Here is a 24,571-nt window from a genome sequence, read left to right as displayed (position 1 = left end):
AATCCCCCAACGCTTGTATCTGCAGCTCTCATGATCATCCTTGCTGTTCTTTTCCGAGCCTCTTTCAGTTAGCTTAAAACCTTAAAATAACACACTTACTGGATCTGTTAACATTGCTCTCAAATGTGAAGCCAGAGCCAGGAATGCCAAAGTATTAAAAATTATTCCATTGATCACACTGTAAATATAGTCTCTTGATGGAAGCAGCATTACAAGGATGACTACAAAGTCAGCATAGAAGACCAGGAACCAGGTGATAACTGCACAGGCAATACCACAGCCATCTCGAATAAACCACATTGTTCCTGAGGAACCGTGGCTGGGAGGTGGGACACACTTGTCCGGCTGAAGATATTCCGGTTTCCTCTCAATATCTCTGAAGCGGTGGACTGGAGTAATCATCATAGGTTATAATGTCCATTCTTGGATCTGGAAAAGAAAGAAAAGTTCTCCACTTTACAACCTACAAGGAACTTTCTATTTTAGATGAAATTTACTGAAGTAATTATAGAAATAGAGCAGATGATGATAATGATTTTAAGTAAGAATAAATGTTAGCACTTCCCAACTAAACCTTGTCCTGGCCTGTATTTAGCCTTTTATCTATATAGATAAGCATTGAAGTAGAAGAACATTCTTAATGAAACTTGAATTTCACCAGGAATGATACAGGCACATGATACTGTCCTAGCATATATGCTAGAAAGATTTGTAATGACTAATTATGGAATGATTCAGTTTCTGGAGACTGACAGTGTCAAAATTTGACAGCACAGGTATAATTAAGGTGTATACTTATTAGCTTAAAAATACAAATGAATTCCTTTATGAAAATAAGCAGCTTTCCTCAAAGTATCAGCTTCAGTGAAGCAGGTTTAAAAATATATGCATATTGAAAAATCACATAATAATGGCATTATGCCACTGCAAACTCATGAGTGTCTAGCAATCTAATGAGCTTAGCCTTGATAGATGCTGTATACTGATGCCCCAAAAGCACAAGTTAAAGGAGATTTAAAGTTGGAATTTTATTTATTTATTTATTAAATTTTTCGCCGCCCAACCTCCATTCCACCACCAGAGGAGGGAAATTATTAATTTTTGTGATTTATTTTCAACAAAGCATAACTACAGATCTATTACATTTTTATTTATCTCTGGTATACGAATGAAAAGACTTGAATTATGAAATCCAGGTAATAAGTAATGGTATTCTTTGGCAGGAAAATTTATGTCATTATCTAAACATATTTTGCAAACAGTACCGTTCCTGGAATTAAACTTTCATTAGAAGATTTAGAAACTGAGTGTGTGTCTATTCAAACCAACATTCAATTTCCTTTTAAGCAAAAGCAAAAGCAAAAGCAAAAAGCATTTCTTAACCCTCACATAGGCTGTTGGACCCTTTTTACTGCTGAAAAAGTATTTTTGCTTCCAGAGATTGGTGGCATCATTTCTGTAAGCAATGAGTGCTGTATATACTCCATGGGCTCCTTACTCCAGCCTAGAACATCTCACCAACAGGTCTAAACCTCAAGAAATCCAGGTTATTTCAATGAAATAATTGGTTTGTGTTTTTTGTCTCTTTTTGTAGATTAACTGCTTAATTAACTGTTTCAGTGTCAAGGAATAGAACTGACTGTTCAAAAACTTGTTTGACCAGATACAAAAGTCTAATAATTAAAGTGGTAGGTATATATTATGGGGAACTGGAGCAAAGTTAACTCTTAAAAATTAGCAGCTCTTTTTAACTTTATACTACCAGGTTTCCTAGCCTTCCCTAGAATTTAATTATAGGTAATTAACCATCTTACATTATATTTTTAATGCAAGGATAATCTACTGGTAGCACTTGTTTGATGCCAATACCTAATAAGAAACAGTATTTACTTTGCAGTCTGGAATATATCACAGCTCACAGTTTTCCAATTAAAAAACTGAAACATTCACTATCTGTCATGAGTAAGGATGGCGAGCAGGGGGCTCCCATCCAGACTGTCAAGCGCATGCGTAGCACTGAGGAATTAGGCAGCCATTCAAAGAGACACAGATCGGGACCGCCTTAACCTTTGGGGTTTATATGGCTGGGTTTTTCCCACGCTTCTTCAGTTTGTTAGGATTCCTGTTATGTACAAGCAATAAAACATTAGAGACCAGTTCCTTGTCTCAGCGTGTTTCCTGGCAGTTAGGACATCAATCCTAACAAACTCCTACTCCCATCGAAAGAGGGAGGAACAAGAAATTAAGGAGAGACATTTGGAAATGTCTTCAGAAAACCAAGAAATGCAGCTCGCCATCCAACAATTGGCAGCAGCCCTGCAGCAACACCAACAACAGGTAGATCTACAGGTTAACACATTACAAGCTGCCATGCTACAGCAGTTACAACAACCAGTTCCGCTTAACCCACAACCCGCACCAGCAGCAGCAGCAGCATGCCCGCCAGTAGTCTTGAGATCCCAGAGCAGTCTACCAGAGAAGTTTGGAGGAGAAGCAGGACAGTTGAGAACCTTTCTCACACAGTGCACAATGTTTTTCGACAGCAGACCAGCAGAGTTTCCCACAGACAGAACCAGAGTCACCTTCATCCTAAGCCTGCTAAAGGGACCAGCAGCCAAATGGGCTATTCCCATGGTGGAGAACAACGACCCGATTCTCAACGACTACCAGAACTTTTTGGCAGGGTTCCGAGCACACTTTGACGACCCGATCAGAGAGGCCACGGCCAGCCGGGAAATTCGGAAGCTCAAGCAAGGTAACAAGAGGGTGGGAATCTACATTGCTGATTTCAAGTTGTTAGCAGGAGATCTGGACTGGAATGAGAGTGCATTAAAAGACCAATTCAAACAGGGGCTGGATGAGGAAATTAAGAAGGAATTAGTGCGCCAGGGAACACCAGCTACCCTAGAAGCCTTATATCAGTTATCGGTGGTCATAGATGCCAGACTAGAGGAGCTCAGGCAGATGCAACCGGGGAGAAACAGGACCCTCAGAGCGTTTCCAATATTTCCAGCTCTCTCCGTAGCATCCACTCACTCAGCACAAGAGGAACCAATGCAGATTGGGGCGAGCAGGAGACTGATTTCCGAGGCTGAGAGGCAGAGAAGGCGAGAGAGAGCCCTTTGTTTCTACTGCGGAGCTCAGGGGCACATGGTGAGAGCTTGCCCAGTGAGAGGCCAAGCAACTTCAGTAAGACCCCCAAGGCAAGCAGCGAAACAGGAACCATCTCCGCCTCTGCTTCCAACCAGGGAAACTCCATCGGTCTCCCTCCACAGAGCTCAGCAGGGAGACCATCAATCAATTAAGGAGGGCTCATTCCGAGGATTCCAGGCAAACCTTTTACTACTTACCCGTAATCATGCACATCAGCCCAGAGCACCAGGTCAAGCTAGAGGCCATCGTGGATTCCGGAGCTTCAACAAATTTTATTGATGTGCAGACCGTACAAGACCTCAACATCCCGACCAGAGAATTGCCATGCCCATAGAAGTGGAGACCATTGACGGCCAGCCCCTCAAGGCAGGGCTGATTAGAAGACTCACAGAACTGGTGCAACTGACAACGGGAGACCACACTGAGTGGATCCAGCTTTATGTTACTGCATCGCTTAATGTGCCGGTAATCCTAGGCACGCCTTGGCTGAGGATCCACAACCCGTTGCTAAACTGGACTACAGGAGCAATCTCCTTCCCAGCCAAGGAATGCCAGCACCACAAGATTCAAGCCGCTCCACGCTCTCCAGCAACCAACGCAGTCACGGAAGCAGGGGGGGGGTCCAGTTGCCAGCCAAGTATGCAGATTTTGCAGACGTTTTCAGCGAACAAGAGGCCACAGCACTACCCCCCCATAGAGACTGTGACTGTACCATTGAGTTGATACCAGGAGCCAGGGTTCCAGCAAGGAAACAATATCCCATGTCTCCCAAGGAACTAGCCACCTTAAAGGATTACTTGGACTCCAATCTCCAAAAGGGATTTATCCGACCATCTACTTCCCCAGCGTCTGCTCCTACCTTCTTCGTACCAAAGAAGCCTGACCCGTTGGCACCTGCAACCCAGGAGACACCCATGAGATTGGTCCACGACTTCAGTTTTTTAAATAAACAAACAAAAAGAGAATCCTATCCTCTGCCCTTAATCTCGGATCTGCTAGATTGCTTACAGAAGGCACGCATTTTTACCAGGTTGGATCTCAGGAGTGCGTACAATCTGATCCGGGTGAAAGAGGGGCACGAATATCTGACTGCCTTCGACACCAGGTTTGGTAAATTTGAGTACCTTGTTATGCCCTTTGGCTTGTCTAATGCAGGAGCCATATTTTCCAGATTTATGAATCAAGTTTTCTCTGATTTACTAGATAAGTATCTGGTCATTTATCTAGATGACATATTAATTTTCTCTGAGGATGCTACAACTCATGTAACCCATGTACGTAATGTCTTGCAAAGACTGAGAGAGAACAGGCTGTTCGCCAAGCTAGAGAAGTGTGCCTTTGATTTAACTGAATTACATTTCTTGGGCTATAAAGTATCAACAGAAGGCATATCCATGGATCCCCTCAGGCTAGCATAGCAACCACCCACCCCAGATGCTAGCAACCGTTAGAATCGGCCTGAGAAAGTAACCTTGAAACAGCAGAGATAACCCAAACATACATTCCAGAAGATCACAAGTCAGCACAAAGGAAATTTACCAGCGTGGCCAGGCAGGCACGCAACTGCAGCTATGACATGTGAAACATTACGAGGAACCATAAACATCGGAACGGGAACATGACAGAGCTCAGCAGCAACAAGACCCATATGCCAGGGCCAGGATGGATGACCTCCAGAGGGCCCCGCAAGACACTGCCTCACCATTCAATGTGGAGGCAGGAATCCTCTGGCATAGTGGGCGATTATATATTCCCCCTTCATCGAGGGAAGAAGTACTGAGACTTTGCCATGACCATCAAACGGCAGGCCACGGAGGTGTTTTCAAAACTCCCATAGAGCTCTGAGAGACTACTGGTGGCCTAAGATGGCTGCAGACATCAAGGGTTATGTTGCTTCTTGTCACACCTGCAGACGAGCCAAGCCTCTCCCAGGGAAGCCCACAGGACTCTTGCAACCCCTACCCACCCCCAGTAGGCCTTGGGATACTATCTCCATGGATTTCATCACTGATTTACCCCCGGTCCAGGGGCTGACTTCCATACTAGTGGTGGTGGACCTTTTCGCAAAGATGGCGCATTTTATTCCTTGCAAGGGCCTCCCATCTGCACCAGCCACAGCGCAGTTGTTCATGGACCACGTTTTTAGGTATAGAGGCATGGTGAATCACTTGGTGAGTGACAGAGGCCCACAGTTCACTTCCAGGTTCTGGAGGGCCCTTTTCCAGTCATTAGGGGTCCAGATCCACCTGTCATCAGCGCATCATCGGCTTGCCCAGTAATGGGCAAGCCGAGAAAATTAACCAATGGTTACAGCAGTATCTCAGGTGTTACACCACTTATCAGCAAGACAATTGGCCAGCCCTGCTACCCATGGCAGAATTTACATATAATAATTCTGTACAGTCCTCTACCAAGATGTCCCCTTTCCAGGCACTCTACGGGGTTAACCCTCGGGTGTTGCCCACCTCCTCCCAGCAGGGAACTGTTCCAGCCGCGGCTGATTTTCTTAAAGAGCAACAAGCCGCACAGGAGTTGTTAAAGGAGCAGCTGAACAGGGCAAAGAGTGCTTACAAGAGAGCTGCAGATACTCACAGACAGGAAGGGCCAGCGATTGCAGTAGGAGACAAAGTGTGGCTCTCTACCAAGTTTTTGAACTCTACCAGACCCTCCAAGAAATTGGGCTCTAAGCTTGTGGGCCCTTTCACTGTGGCGCAGCAGATAAATCCAGTGGCTTATCGTTTACAGCTCCCAGCATCCATGAAAGTCCACCGAGTGTTTCACAGAGCCTTGCTAGCCAAAGACCCTCCCCCAAGTACCCCCCCCACCTCCGGTAATTGTGGAGGGGGAGGAGGAATACGAAGTTGAGGACATTTTGGACTCTAGGAGGAGGGGAAGGGGCATCCAATATTTCATACACTGGAAAGGGTACCCTGAGGAAGAGTGCACGTGGGAGAATGCCAGAGATGTACATGCTCCAGCACTGGTTCATCGTTTCCATCAGCTGTTTCCTCACAAACCCAAGCCTCGCACTCTACCCGAGATTCCTCTTTCGGCTGAGCAGGCCGAAGAATCCCAAGCAGAAGAGTTCGTGAGTGTGCACCTCCCCCCCCTCCGCCTGAAGCCTTGACTCCAGTTACAGAGGAGGTGGGGGAACTGCAGCCCTCCACCTCGGGCTTACATTTCCCAGGGGGGAGGGGGGATGACTTTTCTAATTATCTAGCTATTTTCCAGCAGCAGCCACCTGGGCCAGAAGCGTTATCAGACCTGGAGAGCAGCACTGATTCATCCTTGGAGGAGTTTTCCTTTGAAGACATTCCATCGTTGCCCAGTTCCCATGGGACCTTAGAAGCAGACGGCGAATCTTATCAAGACTCTGGAAGGGAGGGGGCTGAAATGGAATGTGAATCTGGAGGGGAGGGTGATGTCATGAGTAAGGATGGCGAGCAGGGGGCTCCCATCCAGACTGTTAAGCGCATGCGTAGCACTGAGGAATTAGGTAGCCATTCAAAGAGACACAGATCAGGACCGCCTTAACCTTTGGGGTTTATATGGCTGGGTTTTTCCCACGCTTCTTCAGTTTGTTAGGATTCCTGTTATGTACAAGCAATAAAACATTAGAGACCAGTTCCTTGTCTCAGCATGTTTCCTGGCAGTTAGGACACTATCCAACATTTACATAACTGTTCTGACAGTGAGCAAAATATTGAGGCTCCTCAACTCAAGTCTAAAGGATGGTAGAGTCTGTAATCAAATAATACATTACTGAAGAGCAAAGGCTTATTTTAATGGAATCAATAAACTAACAGAAGCAAGACAGCCAAAGTAGTACTTCGGTCTTTGGAAGAGAACTGGAACAGTTTCCACTGAATGCTGCTTCTGGGACTAGGCAGACTATGGCCACTAATATTTCAAATCTAAATAATCACTAAATTCAAGTTATCTACTAACAGTAACTGAAAGTGGCTTAAGATAACTTCAACAAGTATTCATTTTTAATAACAGATTTTTTTCGGTCTGATAACCATGATGGTGCCCTTGAGAACACCTCCTGACAATTACAGCCTTTCCCAATATGAAGCTCTTTGATGGTAAGACTACCAGGTAAGTCATCTGTGGCCAACATGACCTTGTTCCCCAAAGATAGAACAGTAGTCCCACACATCTGGAAGACATCGGGTTATGGAAAATTGATGTAGTTCTTAATCCATGTTAAGCCAACAGCTAACTATATCCATTTCCCAGTCAAGTAGATGATTATACCAACATCCGGGATGGTAATATTTCAACAGCAAACCATACCTACAGGCTCTAAAGGTCAGCCTCATGTACTACTTCCATATTAAAAAGCAGAGTTCCTTGAATCTGGCAAATAATGTTGGGTGGTTCAAAAGTAACCTGCAATGTTTTTATCTTTCAGTTGTCTGATGAGCATCCATCCTGCTGGGGATCAGGAGACAGCCTTTAATTCCAATTCTCAATGTGAAGAAGTGCATACTGATATACAGAGAGCATATCAGTCAGGAGAAGAATGGTTATCAAATAACTGGGATAGGATATCTTTAAGAATCTCTAGCTGCAGTCCTAAAAATCACCAGGATGACAAACACTGTGAAAGATATTTGTTTTCCTAGTAATTTTCTATTTAACAGTGTATACATACAGTATATATATACATGCATAAAGTCAGCTTCAAGATCTTGAAAGAAGATGCCACTCTGTTCAAATAAATCTTGTTTTATCAGTTTTTTCATAATATAGTTATAAACTGATCAGAGTCAGGCCATTTGGGGTATTTCCACTGTTTTGGACCAGAACTACTATCAACTGCAGCCAGCATGGCTAATAAGAGATTTTATAGTCTTAAACATCTAGACCATATCCTGGATTACGTATCTGTACGAATCCAAAGCTAATGACTGAATGCAATGCTGCTTAATTTTCTTTTTTTGTCAACAGAATTCAACAGAGTGAAAATTCAGCAGGTATCCCCATCATAGTAACAACTGCAAGTCTCCTAATACCAACAGTTTGATATGGTCAATTGACTAATCAATAAAATTGTACTACTGCTACTACTACTACTACCAACAGGAGCTTCCAAAATACTTTATGCCTCCAAAATGAATTAGCTAAAGGTCATAAGCAACATCTGTTTGATACAAAGAGGATTTGTATTGTATCTGTATTGTCTGTATAACATCTCTCAGTACCCTGGAAGTGCACATTCTCTGTAGCAGTGTCTGCCCTCTGGAACGAGGTTCCCGCCAAGATCCAAATGGCCCCCACTCTGCTGTTGTGTAGAAGAGCTGTGAAGACTTGACCTTTGATGAGGGAGAGTGAGACCCCTCACTTCACTGTGCTTGCCATCTGTTATCTTTATCTTTTATTGATTTTATTGTAATTTCTTTGATTGTTGTGAGCCATCCAGAGTTGCTGAGAGTTGGATGGCATACAAGTTTAATAAATTATTTGCACTTTTTGCCTTAATTGCCACACATTTCACTTTTTACTAGTATCATTCTCATTCTCTCTCTCTCTCTTACAATATTCATACTGCTTTTGTTCCTATCATTTTTATGACTTATTTTTTCAGAATGGCAGGTTAGATAATCACACTTGTTCACCATGTACTGCCACAGACTTAGTTTTCCACTATTTTTCCATATGGCGTGATTTCTAACTTAATTCCATCCAACAAGGAACATACTACACTGCCTTTCAAAGTTAGACTACAGGTCCATGTATACAATATTATTTATTATGACTGGCAGTGGTTCCTAGGATTTCAGAATCTGTTCCATCATCTGATTTTAGATCTTCAAGTGGAAACACCAAGAAATGAATTCATGATATTCTGTTATGCAAATAATGAGTTTTAAAGATTAAGAAGTATAATTTTCCAAAGATGTTACATATTTTCATGTATTGCTTTATAGCTTGAATCTTACTCCAAATAACCAGGATATTTATAACTTAATTTACGTAATATTTGTTCCAGGTCCTGTTTCTTGGCTGCATCTTAGAAAAGACTCAATGGTTAAACATCAGTCTGGCAAAACCCCATTTGAAGATTATCTGTGTATTACAAAACTGTCTTTCTAGTTGAAGGGTTGTTAGTGTTCCTGATTATATTGAATTCCAGACAAATGCTATATAAGAAACTGTCAGTGTCCATTAAAATGGAGAGCACATCAGGGAGGACACTATTCCAGTGAGTTGGAAGACAGCAGAAAAGGCTCTTTCGCTGCTAATTGAAATCCAGCATTCTGCAAGTTGAAGCTCAAACAACAAAATAAACAATAAAATAATTATTTTAGTAATAATCCAGATCTGTAAAAGGGAAGGAGATCTGTCAGTTATCCTCATTCAGGTAGTTCAGAGCTTTACATACTAAAAGCAAAACTTTGTGTATGGTATAATGTAGGCATGGCCAAGTGTCCTACGCAGCAACCTGGGGGTCATATTCTACTTGCACTAACTACAATTTCCAGATTTATGACAAGAATAGCTGAATGAAAACTGCATTACAAAGGACAAAAATGTGATAAAGCAAAATACAATAGTAGTATCAGTTTGTTAGAAGTTGAGATAAATAACAATATTAACAATTTGAAAGAGCCCCATTAAGCTGATACAAATAGTTTACATTTAGGGAACATCTACCACTGGGTACTTGAACGGGGTGACTGAACAGTACAACTTGCTTCCATATGTTATGATTTTTATCAATGATAGCAAAACTATTATATCAGAATAAAGTGTAACCAGTTCCAACAACCTGTACCAAGAGAAGGGAATAACAACCTGTTTCCAATAGTGGCTGATCATGGGAGTTCACAGGTAGCAAATAAAGCCACCAACTTCCTTTGCTATTTAATCTCTATCATCTAATTTTAGAAGGATACTGTCCCTCAATATAGCAGCTCCACTGAACTATTATGGTGAATAGCCATTAATAAACTTGTCCTCTATGAATGTGTTTATTGAACATGTCACAATGGTTCATGGTTACAATGCCTTCGCTGTCCATACTTGCAAGGAGGATTGCTCCTGATATGAAGCACCCCTATTCATCAGTTTGCTGACTTTAACTGAGGGTTGAACAGAAATCAGAAAAGGTTCTTTATTATGAGAAGCATGCATTAGCAACTCATCTATATCATCTGAACTGGGATTTGACATTGATGTGATTAATTCAAGACAATGAACATCTACGATATTGCTCAAGTATTCTGAGAACATGCTGATGTACATTTTCTAAATAAACAAAATGTGTTTTAGTTGCTAACTTTATCATTTCTAAGTTGTTTATCCTTCTTCCATTCTGTATACCCCACTAGTTTCCCAATTCTAGATCTGTAAGCTTACAAATTTTTAAAACCATACATTTCTTTGTTGCCCTTGCTCAGTCCAGATAATAATTTTACTGTTTTAATACATGTTATAAATTAGATTATGCCACTGACTACACTCTTGTTTTCACTAATGGCTGCAGACTACAGCACTGTAATACTATGTAAGCTTACTAGTTTATTAGGTCACAGGTCTTCAGCAGCAGCTTCCCATTTTTCCTGATGCCCACAAATACATGCATACCTTCCACATGAAGCAAGTTTAAGCAAACATTAAAGAAACTGAAACTCAAGACAATGGGGGATAGAGAAAACACTCCAATGATAAAAGGACTAATCATATATGCTTAGAGTGCACCATCAAATGGGATGGACTGTGCTGCAAAAATAGTTCATAACCTTTATTCGACCTAAGATAGAACCCCTGATATTTAGACGGGCATAGTAATAATCCTTAACCCTGCTTTGCTATAAGTGCAGCAGTTGTAAAATTCTAAACTGAATAAACCATCTGAAATATTGTCCAGATGGCAGCTTCTCTTAGCTTAGTTCTGCACTACAGTGCTAAATCAGGAGAGGGAAAATATGTGTCCATCCACATGTCCAGTTTTGCACACCATACATTTCCAGGTTGCAGGTTCCTAATCTACTGCTTGGATTCATACACAGGGATCCTTTTTTAAAATAAGGTTTGTGAACATCAGATGAGCTGAATTAGAACATCAAGAAATATCTCCTGACTCTAAGCACTTCACAGTGCACTCTGTGTTCTATTATTTAAATCCAGCGCTAAGTCCATAAAAGTACTCACCTGCTCAGGCTTTTTTATTAGCTTACAAAGTTCCATCCATCTTCCAACTCATAGAAAATGTTTAAATACCTATGTTTTCCCTTTCTCTGCTAGCCAACTTCCTTGCATGGAATTCTACACAGTTACATCTTGCCACCATATTAGTACTCAAATATTTCATCTTTCCTTTAAGAAGCTTAAAGCAGCATATACAGTAGTTCTTCCTATTTTATCATAGAATGTATGAGTTCGAAGGGATCTTATAAATCATCTGGTATAAGGAGGAGGGAGGGAAATACCTGTCAGGTTCTGCTATTACTGCCAATATGAATACAGTCCCAGTATATCTTCTGGAGTTGTTTCCTGACCTGGTTTATATCAAAGGGCTGACAACCGTTATATCCCTTCCTTAGTATTCTCTTGAAATACATCCAGCTCCTTTAAACATTCATCAAAAAGTTTGCTTCCAGACCTCTTATCATCCTTTTAGCCCTCCTCTGAACCTGGTCCAAAGTCTTCATGTCCCTGTTAATGTGTGATGCCTAGAATGGAACTGGACATGGTATTTCAACTGCCATTTAATTAGCACAGACTACAATGGAACTATTACCTCCTACAATCTGGACACAATGCCTTAAATGCCACACTCCCTTAAAAAGTTAATGCAGCCTCAAACTGCACTGGCCTTTTTACCTAGTGCACCACACTGCTTGTTCATATTCAGCTAATGTCCACTAGTACTCCTAACTAATACTTCTCACCCAGGCTTCTGGGCTATGCATTTGTTTTTCCCTTAAAAATATTAAAAAGAAAGAAAAGAGAAGGAAAAGACAGATATTGAGAAATTACAAAGAAAGGTTTGTGGAATAATATGTCAAAATTAAAAGAAAGTAAAATTATTCTACTGGAAGAAATATCTCACTTTTATCCTTATACATCAACTTGGAATTAAACAAATATAGTTTCATAACAGTCTAACACTTCAGCACTTTCAAAACTGTTATATTTAACTATTAAAATCCAGTTTTAAATTAGGTAAGAGATCCATGTAATAAAAATAATCAAAGAGTTTTGAACCCTCATTTTAAGAGAACCCAAACACTGGACATGGTGGCAAGTCATGTATAGAATTTCCTCTATAAACAGTTTTCAGGTTAAACTCAAACTAATATCAGACTTGTTTTTCTACATATGAAGTTATTTTAGACACTGATGCACGTTCTCACAGCTTAAGCTGCCGTTCCCTAACGAAAGAATTAAATGTGATTTTCAGTAAAAAGCATAAAGCATTCTCATGGCAATTATTTTATTTATTTATTTATCAAATTTTATCACTGCTCATCTCCCTCCCAAGGAGTGACTCTGGGCCGTTTACAATAAAATAGAATTAAAAACCGAAACAGTTATAAATACAATAAATACAATAAAAATAAGAATGGAATGGAATCAAGATGGGTGAGAGTTCTTCATCAGACCATGAGCACAGTAGGTCCATTAGAAGTCACACTATAGTTATCATATATAAAGCCAACACAATGTATTCTGCAGATATATAAGTTTTAGTAATACTCAATAGAAAAACAACTGGTAGAAAAGGAAAAACAACATTTAGTATTTATTTCATTCTACAATAAACCATCTTCCAGAAAAGTTGGGCTTCATGACATTGCCACCAGATACGTTAAAATGTTCCAACTTGGTTTTTACATTTCCAACAACTTTCTGAGTATGTATTGCCCAATTTAACAATCATCAGTGGGGTGATGTACCAGCAGAAGAATAGCTTATACCACTTTTCTCTTAATGCATTATTTGATGTTTGTCTTCCATTAAGACTCTCATTATTGAGTCTCAATTGTCCTGCTTAGGTTCAGCAGTCATTTGATCATGCCATCTTTCACCTGTTCACTCTCAAGTCATATTTCAGTAACAACAGAAAGTCCATCTGGTCCTAGAGTTTTATTCAGTTTTAACTTCTGTTTTGCCTCTTTTGTCTCCTCCTTTGTAATTGGCTTATTAAGTGCATGCTGTTGCTGATCATAGTTTGTGTCTTATCAGGACACCGTATTATCTTTTCCAAATTGGTGCTTGCCTTCCATATAATTAGGTGAACTACTTAACAAATGGATTTGTCATTTCATCTGCAGTTAAGAGATACTTCCTACCATCCCAGATTGAGGTAATAGTTCTTTTCTCAATTGATAAAGCAGTAACTTGTCTGGCTTATTTCTTACATCAAAATATTTCTATTTTATCAGAAAAAAATATCTTCTTGTAGGCCTGTTTGGCTTCCAGATGATCTGCTCAAATTTTTTTTAATTTAAATTTTTTCAGATGGTTTATCAATATAGATTTCTGCTTCTGTATGGCCTTTTTTCTACCTGATGCTATAGAGATGAATAGTTCTCTCAAAAACACTTTGCTAGCTTCCCATATTGTGAATAAAGAAACAGCAGGTATAAAATTGGTTTGCAAGAAGCTTTTAAATTCAGATTGGTGCTTTTGTTTAATATCATCTTGTAGTAATAATAAATTGTTTAGTGCACGAGTTCAGACCAATAGTTCTTTTCTGTAAACTACAATTTGATGAATACCTATGCAGACCATAATCAACTGCTAATTCCATGAGTTTAGGTAGTAATGAATTCAACATACAACATGCATCTGTCCTTGATTTTTCCTACCCAGATTCAGGACCTTACACTTGCCACAGATAAACATCTACTCGGTGGATTTGGCCCAATGCTATGGAGAACTGAAGATGGCTTTGCAAAAGCAGACCCAACGACCGCAGCAAAGACCAAGGAACCGGTGACCAGACAGGTTCCTTGGAACTTCTCTGGATAAGGAGAGGATGGGAGACTGCCACATGTGCTCCATTGTTCCTCATGAGGAGATTGCAGGACAGTGGTTTTCCATGGGTTTGAGCACCAGGAGACAATGGGATTAGCCATCTTGCTTGCAACTGCAGTGGAGATTTCTTAAAGACACTAAGTTCACATACCTCACTTTCTAATCACTTTCAGAAATTGCTCATTAACTACTTCTAAGTTATTAGAGGCCTTCAGACCGACAAGTCTGAAAACGCTGAATGAGTCTGCCTTCAAACCTGAATGAAATAAATTTTTAATCATAAGCTTAAGAATTGAAAGAATCTGAAATAAACAGCAAAAAGCTGAATAAGATTTTGATTTTAGAAAGTTATAAACGGACTAAGGGTCCAGATAAAATTGGAATATTGAAACTTTTACAATAAGATTTTGGAATTAATTATAAAGAGCAAACAGCTTCTCATGGGAAATAGATTCTGTTTTGATTTTTACAAGGCAGACATAGATAAGTAATTTCATGATTTCAAAAACTGGACACTAGAGGGGACTAAGTTTTTAGGTAGAGGAAAGATTTACAAACCTGCAAAATGTTGCAAAACATTCTAACAGTGAAACTACTGAAAGAGACTTTTGAAGAATGGAATCACAAAATAGTAGCCACAATATCAACAATGTCAGTAATGATGTCTGCTTCTATGGATAGACTATGCCCAAAATATGTTATTGAAGAAATGAGAGATGTGGAACAAATTTTAGCTGACAAGATACAGATGGTATTGAAAGTGGATTTACAACTGACAGGCCAAGATATTGACTTAAGAAAGGATGTGTCACTAGATCTACAAAAGAAATTGGCTGAAGCTTTAAAATTTAAAAGGAAAATACAAGTGACAAACAAATAGAGGGACCTGGATAATTTTTTCCTCCTGGATTTACAAAAGAGGCTTGTTAAGGTCTTGAAGAACTCTGTGCAATGGGTCAAAGAAGAAATGAAAAGAAATCAAATCCTATGACAATATTTGAATGAACTGTAAGACTGTTAGAAATAAAAAGAAGGAATATAAGGTTGGTTTATTTGAGCAAGGTTAAAACATGATATGTTGTTACCTCTGGCAACCCTTTACAGACTTTCTGCTGAGACTAGAACTGAAAAGATGAAGTTTTATGGATTTGTCTAGAGATAAGAGATGGGATATGGAATGAAGAGATAAATGTTTGTAACCTTAGAGGGGGTGAAGAGTCATTAAATTTGTTTATACTTGTTGTGATGAATGTTGGAAGTAACTTCTTTATATATTTCTTTTTTCTTTCCTTATTATATTCCTACTTTTCTCTTACTTCTTTCTTTTTTCTTGCATTTTACTCCTTCTTTCTATGCTCTTTTCTTTCTTTAAGTTTAGTTTGCATTAGATTTTATTACAATGAACTATATTATACACACACACACACACACTGGGTGTGTGTGTGTATGTGTGTGTGTGTGTGTGTGTAATTTCGAATTTTGATTTGATCCTCTAGATTAGTGTTACTCATAAGCATTTTTTACATTCCATTCTCTGTGTCATTTATAAAAATCTAAACCAGTACCTGGCCAAGGACAGATCCCAGAGAGACCTCATTTGATACTTTGTTCCATAACAATGCAGTACAAGCACCTTGTGTGCAGTTATTCAGTCGGTTGCAAATCCACTGCACTGCAGTATCATCTAAACCACGTTTATTCATCATGGCCACTGTTGTGCTCCAAGGGGTGGAACCAGCCTTCAAGGAGTAGGAGGCTCTGGCAGATCAGGGCACGGAGAACACTGAGGTGCTCTTCACTCCCCCAGTTCCAGGACTACCATTGCCAGGACCTTCCTGCACCACTACAGATGCCCCCTCTCTGACACATGAAGATCAGGCTCCACAACCTACTACCTCAGTCTCTGTGAAAAGATGCCGCTTGCAAGCCAAAACAGGCAACACAGTTCACAATTTTGTTAACAATGGCAGCTGGGAAAAGGCTCTGTAACTGTGAGAGCCTAGCCAGGAAGACGTTTAAACGAAGCCACTACTGTTCCCCAATTGCTGGAAGTAACTTTGGCATTCAGCTCCTGCCTAAGGCCCTTGACTCCATTTTCTGTTCCACTTCTCAACCTCAACTTGTTTCAGACAATAGCTTCACCTCAACTTTTGACACTGAAGGAAATGCTCCCTGTGCACCTCGTCCTCGGACCTCTTGGCTTTAGAAAGAAGGATGTGCCACTCTACATGCTGGTAACTCCACATTCAAGCGTGAACATCCTGTTCTCGCATCCCACGTCCTTTGTGCTGGCCACCCTGCATGCAAATGTAACCATCCTGCTCTCCTGTTACATAGTCCGTGCATTGGCAACTCCAAAGTGAAGCACTTTATTGAGTTCAAGGTACACTATGTTCACTGCACTCCCTTGGTATCTTTCCTAGCAATCTTCCCTAGATATTATGAATTCTTCCCCTTTCTTTTTTTGAATATTGGGACATTCTCCAGTCTCCTGGCCCACCCAGTACTTCAGGAGATTTCAATCAGCATGTCGCAGATCACTTCTACCAGTTACTTTAAAACCCTGGAAAGTAATTCATCTGGTCCTTGAGCTGTGAATTCATTTAAAGTAGCCAAGTGTATTCTTACTATACTTTTATCAGTCCTGGGCTGCTTTCCCCCACTCTCCTCAATCATGGCAGGAAGTCTCTCTCCCTCTTCTGAGAAAAGACATACAGACAGTACCAAGCAGTTCCACATTCTTCCTATTTCCCATAATTATGCCCCCTTACTCCACATGTAACAGATCAACAGCCTTGACTCCTTTTCAGAAATTACACCACCAAAATATTTTACATTCCACTCCTACCTTGTCCCATTCTGAGCTTTAGCCTTCCTGACTCCATCTCTACAGACTTGAAATTCCACTTGTATACCTTATTGAACAGACCCTGGTTCCATTTCCTATACATTTTCTTTTTGCTTTTCACCTGGTCAGTTGACTTGCTACTAATCCAAGCCTTTCCCTTTTTTTGTCTCAGGAAAAATGTTCGTGCTTGGGCCTTGAATATTTTATTTTTCAGGATATTGCACCCCTATCTGACTTGTTTATCCTTCAGAATTTCAGGCTACAGTATGCTGACCATCTTTTGCTTATGTACATTAACATCTGCATTCCTGAAGACCACAGTACATAACTGACTTGCCTCATCTTTCCCTCTCCTTGTTATTATAAACTCCAACATGATATGGTTGCTTTCCCTCAGGCTGCTTGACACCTTCAGTCCATCAACCAATTCCTCTCTGCTGATCAGAATTAAGCCCATGACAGATGGCTCCCTTGCTGCTTCTTCCACTTTCTGAAAAAAGAAACTCAGCAAGCAAAATGAGAAATTTATGGAACCTCTTACTACTAGCTGAGGTAAATTTCCAGCAGACTGTAGGGGAGCTGAAGTCTCCAATTACCACTATAGCCTACCCTCTTTAGAACTTGGTGAGTTGATTTAGAAAGGCATTGCTCACTTCTTCTTACCTGAGGAGTCCTAAAGAAGGACGCCTGGTCTCTGTCCTTTTATCCACTCTAGGAAGTAGCAAGTTTGCATTTGTAACTAGGGCAATAGCATACTCTTCAGGTAAGAAAACAGGTCCACTACATACCTGGCAACTCACAATTCAGTCTCCTCCCCTCCCCTCACCAAACTCTTTCACAAAACTCCTGTTTGCTCTCCTGGTCAACTGATGTGGTAACAGGTTCCCAGCTGCCTACTGCTTTTTAGAGTTCAAGTGGAGTTTGCCAACAACCTTGTGAAGTGAATTAGACAGGAAGTAATGAACTTCTTACAGTTATTTTTTTCTGGCTGAGAGGAGACCTTAATCTAGAATTCCACAATTACAGTTCACCTTAACTTTGTCTGTCTGTCTGTCAACTTAGACAGAGCTATTGGGATTGCTTTGGTATAGCACTGATGGCTCTTCCAATGTCAGATAATCTCCCAATGAGCCCTGGACGGGGTGGCATAGAGCATGGCAAGAGTACATAACGTGGTGCCTGCAGGCACAGAGTTACAAGATTCCAAAATCTCCTTAGTGTTTAAGCTTCATGACTCCTTAGTGTTTAAGCTTCGTCATGAAGCTTAAACACATTTTTTGATTTTTTAATCAAAAAATAAAATAGGGAACTGGCATTCTGCAAAACAAAGCACTAGTCTATTTATTTACCGGGATGACTGTGAGACCCATAGAGGCAGAAACCACCAGGGGAGAATTAGTTCACCTTCTGGTAAATAGGTATTTTACGACTGGCCAATCCCACTATGGGGAATATGCCAGTTTCCCATGGCAACCATTTTTAGAGTGTGCCTACTGTGTCCTTTCAAAATTCTAAGAGGTGACTCTCCCTGAAATATGGTATGCTTTTGTGAGAGTTCCTCCAAGACAGCATTTTCAATGCACAACAGTTCCTTGGACAAAACATTGTCTATGGTGACATGATAATTAATATTTATTTATTTATTTATTTATTAATAATGGATGAATGTATTCTTCCTATACATCTCTGATATGGCTGTTTATTCCATAAAGACAATCAGCTGAATATTTATATTATTTGTTGAAACAGTCAGGATGATCAGCTGAAATTCCCTTCTGGTTAATTTTAAGGGATAGAAGATCATGGCAAACTGCAATACAGAATCCAAACTGATAAGCTGTAGATTTCAGTTCTGATTGACATTTTATTGTTTTAGTATTGTATGTTTTAATTAGATAAGTTATTTTATATTAGTTGACTATGATTTTCTATTACTTTTTTTCTTTTTGTACATCGCCCAGAGTCTCATGGTCTGAGGTAAACAGCCATATAAATGGATTAATAAATAAATAAATCACCCAAATCAGTTAACTAAAATGTATTTTAGAATTACCAGTTTAGCAGATGACATAATACTACACACAACTCAGAACATGCACCACTCTGCTTTGGAATGCTATTGCAAATTAATTCATGTATTATCAAATTACTAGAATGGATTCTGCTGCAGCAACATTTCTATTCTTTCTTATGGATCACACCTTTATCATTCATGGGACATAGAAAGAATTTAACTCCTCAGCTGGCAAATAAAGCTTTGTCAGGAAGCTATCCCTGCCATCCAATATAGGTATATATAGATATAAGTCTTTATGCACAAAATAGGACATTTTCCTAGGTAAGCAACTAGGTTTGCAACCATGATAAATTTTAGAAAGAAATAACAAGTAAAATATGTGACTCATATAACATTATATGTGAAAAATTATTAAATGTCCCCTAAATAAAATCATTTAAAATAAAAAGAAATAGGCTATTCCCTATTATACAGTACAGACTGGCTGCGATTAGTGTGTGTTCAAAAAGTGAAAAATCCGATTTAGTGCAATTTGTAAATTGATACCAGGTTGCATTAAATGAGAGCCAAAATTCAGTTAATGTGAGACTAGCACATGTGCAATTGAGGCTAGCACATGCACAGTTGCCACTGCGGTTTTAGACACTAATCACTGTTCGTGCAAAATGAAGAAGAGCAAGGTTCCATTTGAAGAAAGCTCAGAAAAAGAAGAGGCAAATTTTGAAGAACTACAGGAGAATACAGGAGACAGCAGGTACTCTTTGGATATGGATTTATCCTCTTTTACTGTTATATAGTATTTCATTAATAAACATATAAAATTTTGTTTAAAAATTTTAATTGCCCATTTCCATCAAGCTGTTACCAATTACCCTATTTTCCATAAAAATATGACTTTGAATAGTGAGATTCCAAATAATGTGACCATTTTGTGGGATTCATTAACCGCACTAATTGAGACTACCTGTATAGACAAACAATGGAACAAGTACAGAAGAATACTGAAGTTAATGCTTACACTGCTCTACTCCGCTTTATGAAAAGCATTTTGAACTTTAAAGTTTAAAGTGTTAAAGTTGGGCATGTCTTTTAAATTTATTTCAAAAAACACTGTGCTAACCTAACATGTATTTTTAAAAATTCCACTTTAAAGCTGTCCCAGCTTCAAAAAAGGAAGATAAACTATAATGAAAAATACTATTTACCAGGACAAACTTACTTCAGCTACTAAAGCACTTCCAACAATATTATACACCATTACTTTAAGAACTAGGAACTATAGCATCTTCTACCTGATCCACTTGTATTTACAAGGCAAACATCTAAAAATGAGGGTGATAATAAAAGAGACCCAAAATGCAAAGAAAGGTATGCTGACCATAAGAAAACAAATATCCAATTCTGAAATAAAAAGAGATTTACTATCAGAACTACCTGAAACGTCTAGCAATATGAAACTAAAATCTAGTATCTCAAGTATTTACTCAAGCTCATCAACATATGAAAACATCTGCACACGTTTCACATGTTCATGTTAAGATCCCTCATAACAAGACTTTCCAGTAAAATTCAAGGCTACATAATAAGGGTATACCCACACTCTTGTCCTATTAAAATTGCACCTCCCTCTTCTCATTGTATTAACTTTTGTGCATGGATGTGATTTATCTACCAGTAGTCACACAGTGATGAATTTGAACGTGACCTGTATCATGTGCTGAAAAAAGGGGTCAGTGTTTGATTATTTTTATTGTACTGTTGTTTGAAAATCTCTGGGCACCTTAATATGATTCCAACATCTTACTTCCAAAACTACCTGTAAAATTAGTGTGAAACAATTCACCAACAACGTTCAGACATAGTATCTGACTCTACCAAGTGTGTCCATTTGGGAGGGGAGGTCAATGTATGTGTGATGATACAATCCTGACACTATGTAATTACAACATTTGTATGATTACATCACTGTGGGTGGGTGTGTATCATCATTTTGGTATCATTATGGTTGCTGACACTGACATTATGGTGACACTCTACACACTACATCACACTGACTGAGGTTCATCAAAATTGTCTTATCTTATCCCAAGATTTTGGAGTAGATTTATCTTCTGTTAAATTCAATGCCCATTTTGCACCTCCCCCCTCAAATTTTCACCCCACTTGAAAATTGCCAGGGGATCTCAGCACAGCATTCATTTTTGTTTTCCTTCAAAAATTAAAGTACACAACTTATATTTAGTTACATTTTCTCCTTCAGCATCAGCAAAATCAGTACTACAATATAAAAACCACAAGCCCCAGCTGAAGCTGCCAAAAAGAGTCCCCTTGACAGTAAAATTTTAAAGGCAAAATTAGTAGACTCCTTAAATATTTTATTATGGATTTTACAGTCTAAAATCTAAACTGATTTCTTCTGGGGAAGAAATGGTGAACTGAAGATGGCTCTGCTAAAAGTGGAGCTGATGACTGTGGCAGAATGAAGAGCTGGCAAGTAGGCCGGCTTTTCGTAATCCCTCTCCAGACAAGGAGAGGACTTGAGATTGCCCACAAGTGCTCCAGACAGTTGATCCTCATGAGATGACCACAAGACAGCATCCTCCAGTGAGTTTAGAGCTCTGGGAAACAAGAGACAGCCATCTTTGCTCAAACTGCAGTCAGAGCCTTTATGGACACTGGGTTCGCATACTTCCTTTTCTAATCATTTTTGGATATTGCTTGTTAATTGCTTTTCAGCTATTAGGAACGTTTGGATCAGCAAGTTTTACAGCAACAGGTGAGTTTCCTTCAATCCTTAGCAAAAGAAGTTTTAAATACAAGTTTAAGGACTTAATTTTTTTTTTTTTAATAAACAGCAAAAGTACGATTAGAATACTGATTTTGGAAAGTTCAAATGGACTAAGGGTCCAGATGGATTTGAAATAAGAGTTTGGAATTAATTATAAGAATCCGTCCCATGGGAAAATGTTTTTGTTTTGAATTCTTTAAAAAAACATGATAGGATGGGACTTTGAAGGTTGGACACTAGAGGGAACCAGAAGGAACTAAAGACTAAAGAAAAAGAACAGTTAAATTTGACTTACTAATACAGAATGGAGAAAAATACTTCAAGGATTGAAAGATCTTTGTGAACAATGGACCCAGAAGTTAATTTTAAGAGTGTCTGCCATTATAGACAGACTGTGTTTAAAAGATGTTATGAAAGAGGAACAAGTTATACCAGACAAGGCTGAAATTGATCTGAAAGTGGATTTAAAATGACACAGAAAAAGATGCTACATTGGATATACAAATGAAACCTGCTGATGTCTTAATAATTAAAAGGGATATACAAATTACAAACCAAAGAATGACTGGATAACTTTCCTATATTGGATTTACAAGAGAGACTTGTTAAAGCTTTGAAGAATTTTTTGAGAAGGGACAAAGAATAATGAAAAGAAATCAAGTTCTAGGACATTATTTGAAGGGATTAAAGATCAAGATTGATAAAGTAAAAGGAAGGAATATAAAGTTGGTTTATTTGATCAAGGTTAAAATAGGTATGTTGTTATCTCTCATAACCCTTAATGGACTTTTGCTGACTGGGACTGAACAATGATGCTTTATGGATTTGTTTATAGAGAACAGATGAGATATGGGAAGAAGAGATCATTTGTTACATTTTAAGAGACGGTGATAAGTTACTAAAATTGTTTATACTTGTGATGAAAGGGGAAGTCATTTCTTTATATATTTCTTTTTCTTTACTATATTCTTATATTTTCTTTCTCTTCTATTTTTCTTTCTATTTTTAATGCACTTTCTATTTTTTCTTTTTATTCTCTAATTTTTTAGTTTGTAATAGTTTTTATCTTTTTAATTGTAATGTTTAATAAAATTACTATAAAAATACTATCTCAAACTGATCAAAATGGCAAATTCCATCACTAGGAATAATGAAATATTCTCCTATATATTTATCAAATTTATATCCCATCATAATCATGTAAGACTCTTGGAAGCTCATAAAGATAACAAACAAAATAATACATAGGAACAACTTGCACATGCAATTAACCTTCCCCCCAACCACACGTGGCATCCGACCCCCCAAAGACCTCCCCACAAGCGGTTTTCAACTGTTTCTGGAAGGCAGATAATGTTGGAGGCAAACAGACCTCCAATGGGAGGCCATTGCAGAGGGCCGGCCCCATCATTATAAAGCAACACTTCCAGACTCTCACCCCATCTCCTGAAAACGGCAGCTGCTTCCCTCAGCACGACCAAAGTGTTCAGGCGGATTCTAGCAGTGATTTTTCTGAATGACCTGAATGGAGTTGACAGACAACAAGTGGCCCACAAACCATAGTTTGAATATTTCTATAATAACAGAAACTAAGAAATTGCCTGTAATAAATGGGCAACTAGGTGTAATAGAAGAGGCTTCAGTGCAGGCCGACTACAGGAATCCTTGCATCCACAGGTGCACACACACCATCAACTCATTCCAAATCTTCCAGTTTGGCTGCACTCATTGGAAAAGGAAACACAATCTGGCAGACCAGAAGCACATATCTTTAGTAGATCTTGGAGTCAAAGCTTTCAAATCCTAAAGAAAATGATCTGATCAGTCAAACATGATTAGGATCCCACCAAGGAGATCCCATAAGGACATGATCGGGCCTGCTCTGGACTCTCAGTGACACTGATTTTGCCTTGCCAAATCCACGCCCGCATACCCAGCCAGAGTCCAAGCTAAGGGCTCCCTGACTCACTCTTCTATTCGTCTCTCACTCGCTCACCCCGGCGCACGCGGGGCATATCCACCTGCAGGGCTCCCTGTCGCATGTTTCTCTGCTGCGGAGAAGGCAACTGTTGCCAGCCTTTCGCTAGCCAGCTCAGCGCTGCCTCCTGAAGTCCACCTACCGCTTTTCCCGGCGCGAGCTCAAAATCCTCCGGAGTGGAAACGTTCCATACTGGCCGGGCTTCAACTTACCCAGGCTGAAGATGAAGCAACACGCTTGCCGCTGCCGCCGCCCCCGCTCTGCCAGCGGCCCGCGCCTCCCGGCTCGACCTTCCGCCGCCCAGCACAGCGTTCCATTCGCCTGCCAGCCAGACGGGGAAACCAGCACTTCGACTCCCGGCCCGGGGCTCCTTGCTGAGAGACGAGGCTAAGCCTTATCCTTTCGCAGCTCCCCCATTCGCGCTGAGAAGGGAAAGGGAGAAACCAGGAAGTGAGTAACGTCGAAATCGCCACGCCCTCGCCCTCCGCTTCCCCAGAACCGGAACGCCTCCCTCCCACCGAGGGGACAGACGTCTCGAAGGAGGCGTGCCGGTCACTCCTGCGGCAGCTGCATTGTTGGTGTCACGTCCTCCAGCAACTGGCGTTACCCTCCTTGAATTGGGCTATTGATTGAATTAAAGTGCTTTGAGTTGGCCTGAGTTCCTCCCTTTCCACCTGACCCAGAAAGGGTAAGGAACATAGATGTGATACAAAGCCCCCAACGTTTATATCCGTTATCCTTAAAGCGCATACTTAGCAGGAAGTGCCATTAGTTTCAGTTGAATTTAATATT

The 24,571-nt window shown here is 39.9% G+C and overlaps 1 protein-coding gene across 2 annotated transcripts in view; it reads right to left on the bottom strand.

Annotated features, from left to right (window-relative positions):
- ZDHHC3 (zinc finger DHHC-type palmitoyltransferase 3) overlaps positions 1-24,281 on the bottom strand; it is a 49,420-nt gene extending 25,139 nt beyond the window's left edge. The window contains exons 1-2 of one of the 2 annotated variants that reach the window (XM_063304028.1): positions 23,992-24,281; positions 100-429 (exon numbers count right to left, since the gene is read on the bottom strand). In XM_063304028.1, the coding sequence (XP_063160098.1) occupies positions 100-405 (306 nt within the window). In that variant the 5' untranslated portion in view covers positions 406-429; positions 23,992-24,281. The remainder of the gene's footprint in view (positions 1-99; positions 430-23,991) is intronic. The other variant, XM_063304029.1, reaches the window with a different exon arrangement.
- Between the last annotated feature and the right edge of the window lie 290 nt (positions 24,282-24,571).

The sequence above is a fragment of the Candoia aspera genome, chromosome 4 (genome assembly GCF_035149785.1).
Source record: "Candoia aspera isolate rCanAsp1 chromosome 4, rCanAsp1.hap2, whole genome shotgun sequence".
Lineage (NCBI taxonomy): Eukaryota > Metazoa > Chordata > Lepidosauria > Squamata > Boidae > Candoia > Candoia aspera.
The sequence above is the reverse complement of the archived record's forward strand: the minus strand, read 5'-3'. Positions and strand labels throughout refer to the sequence as shown.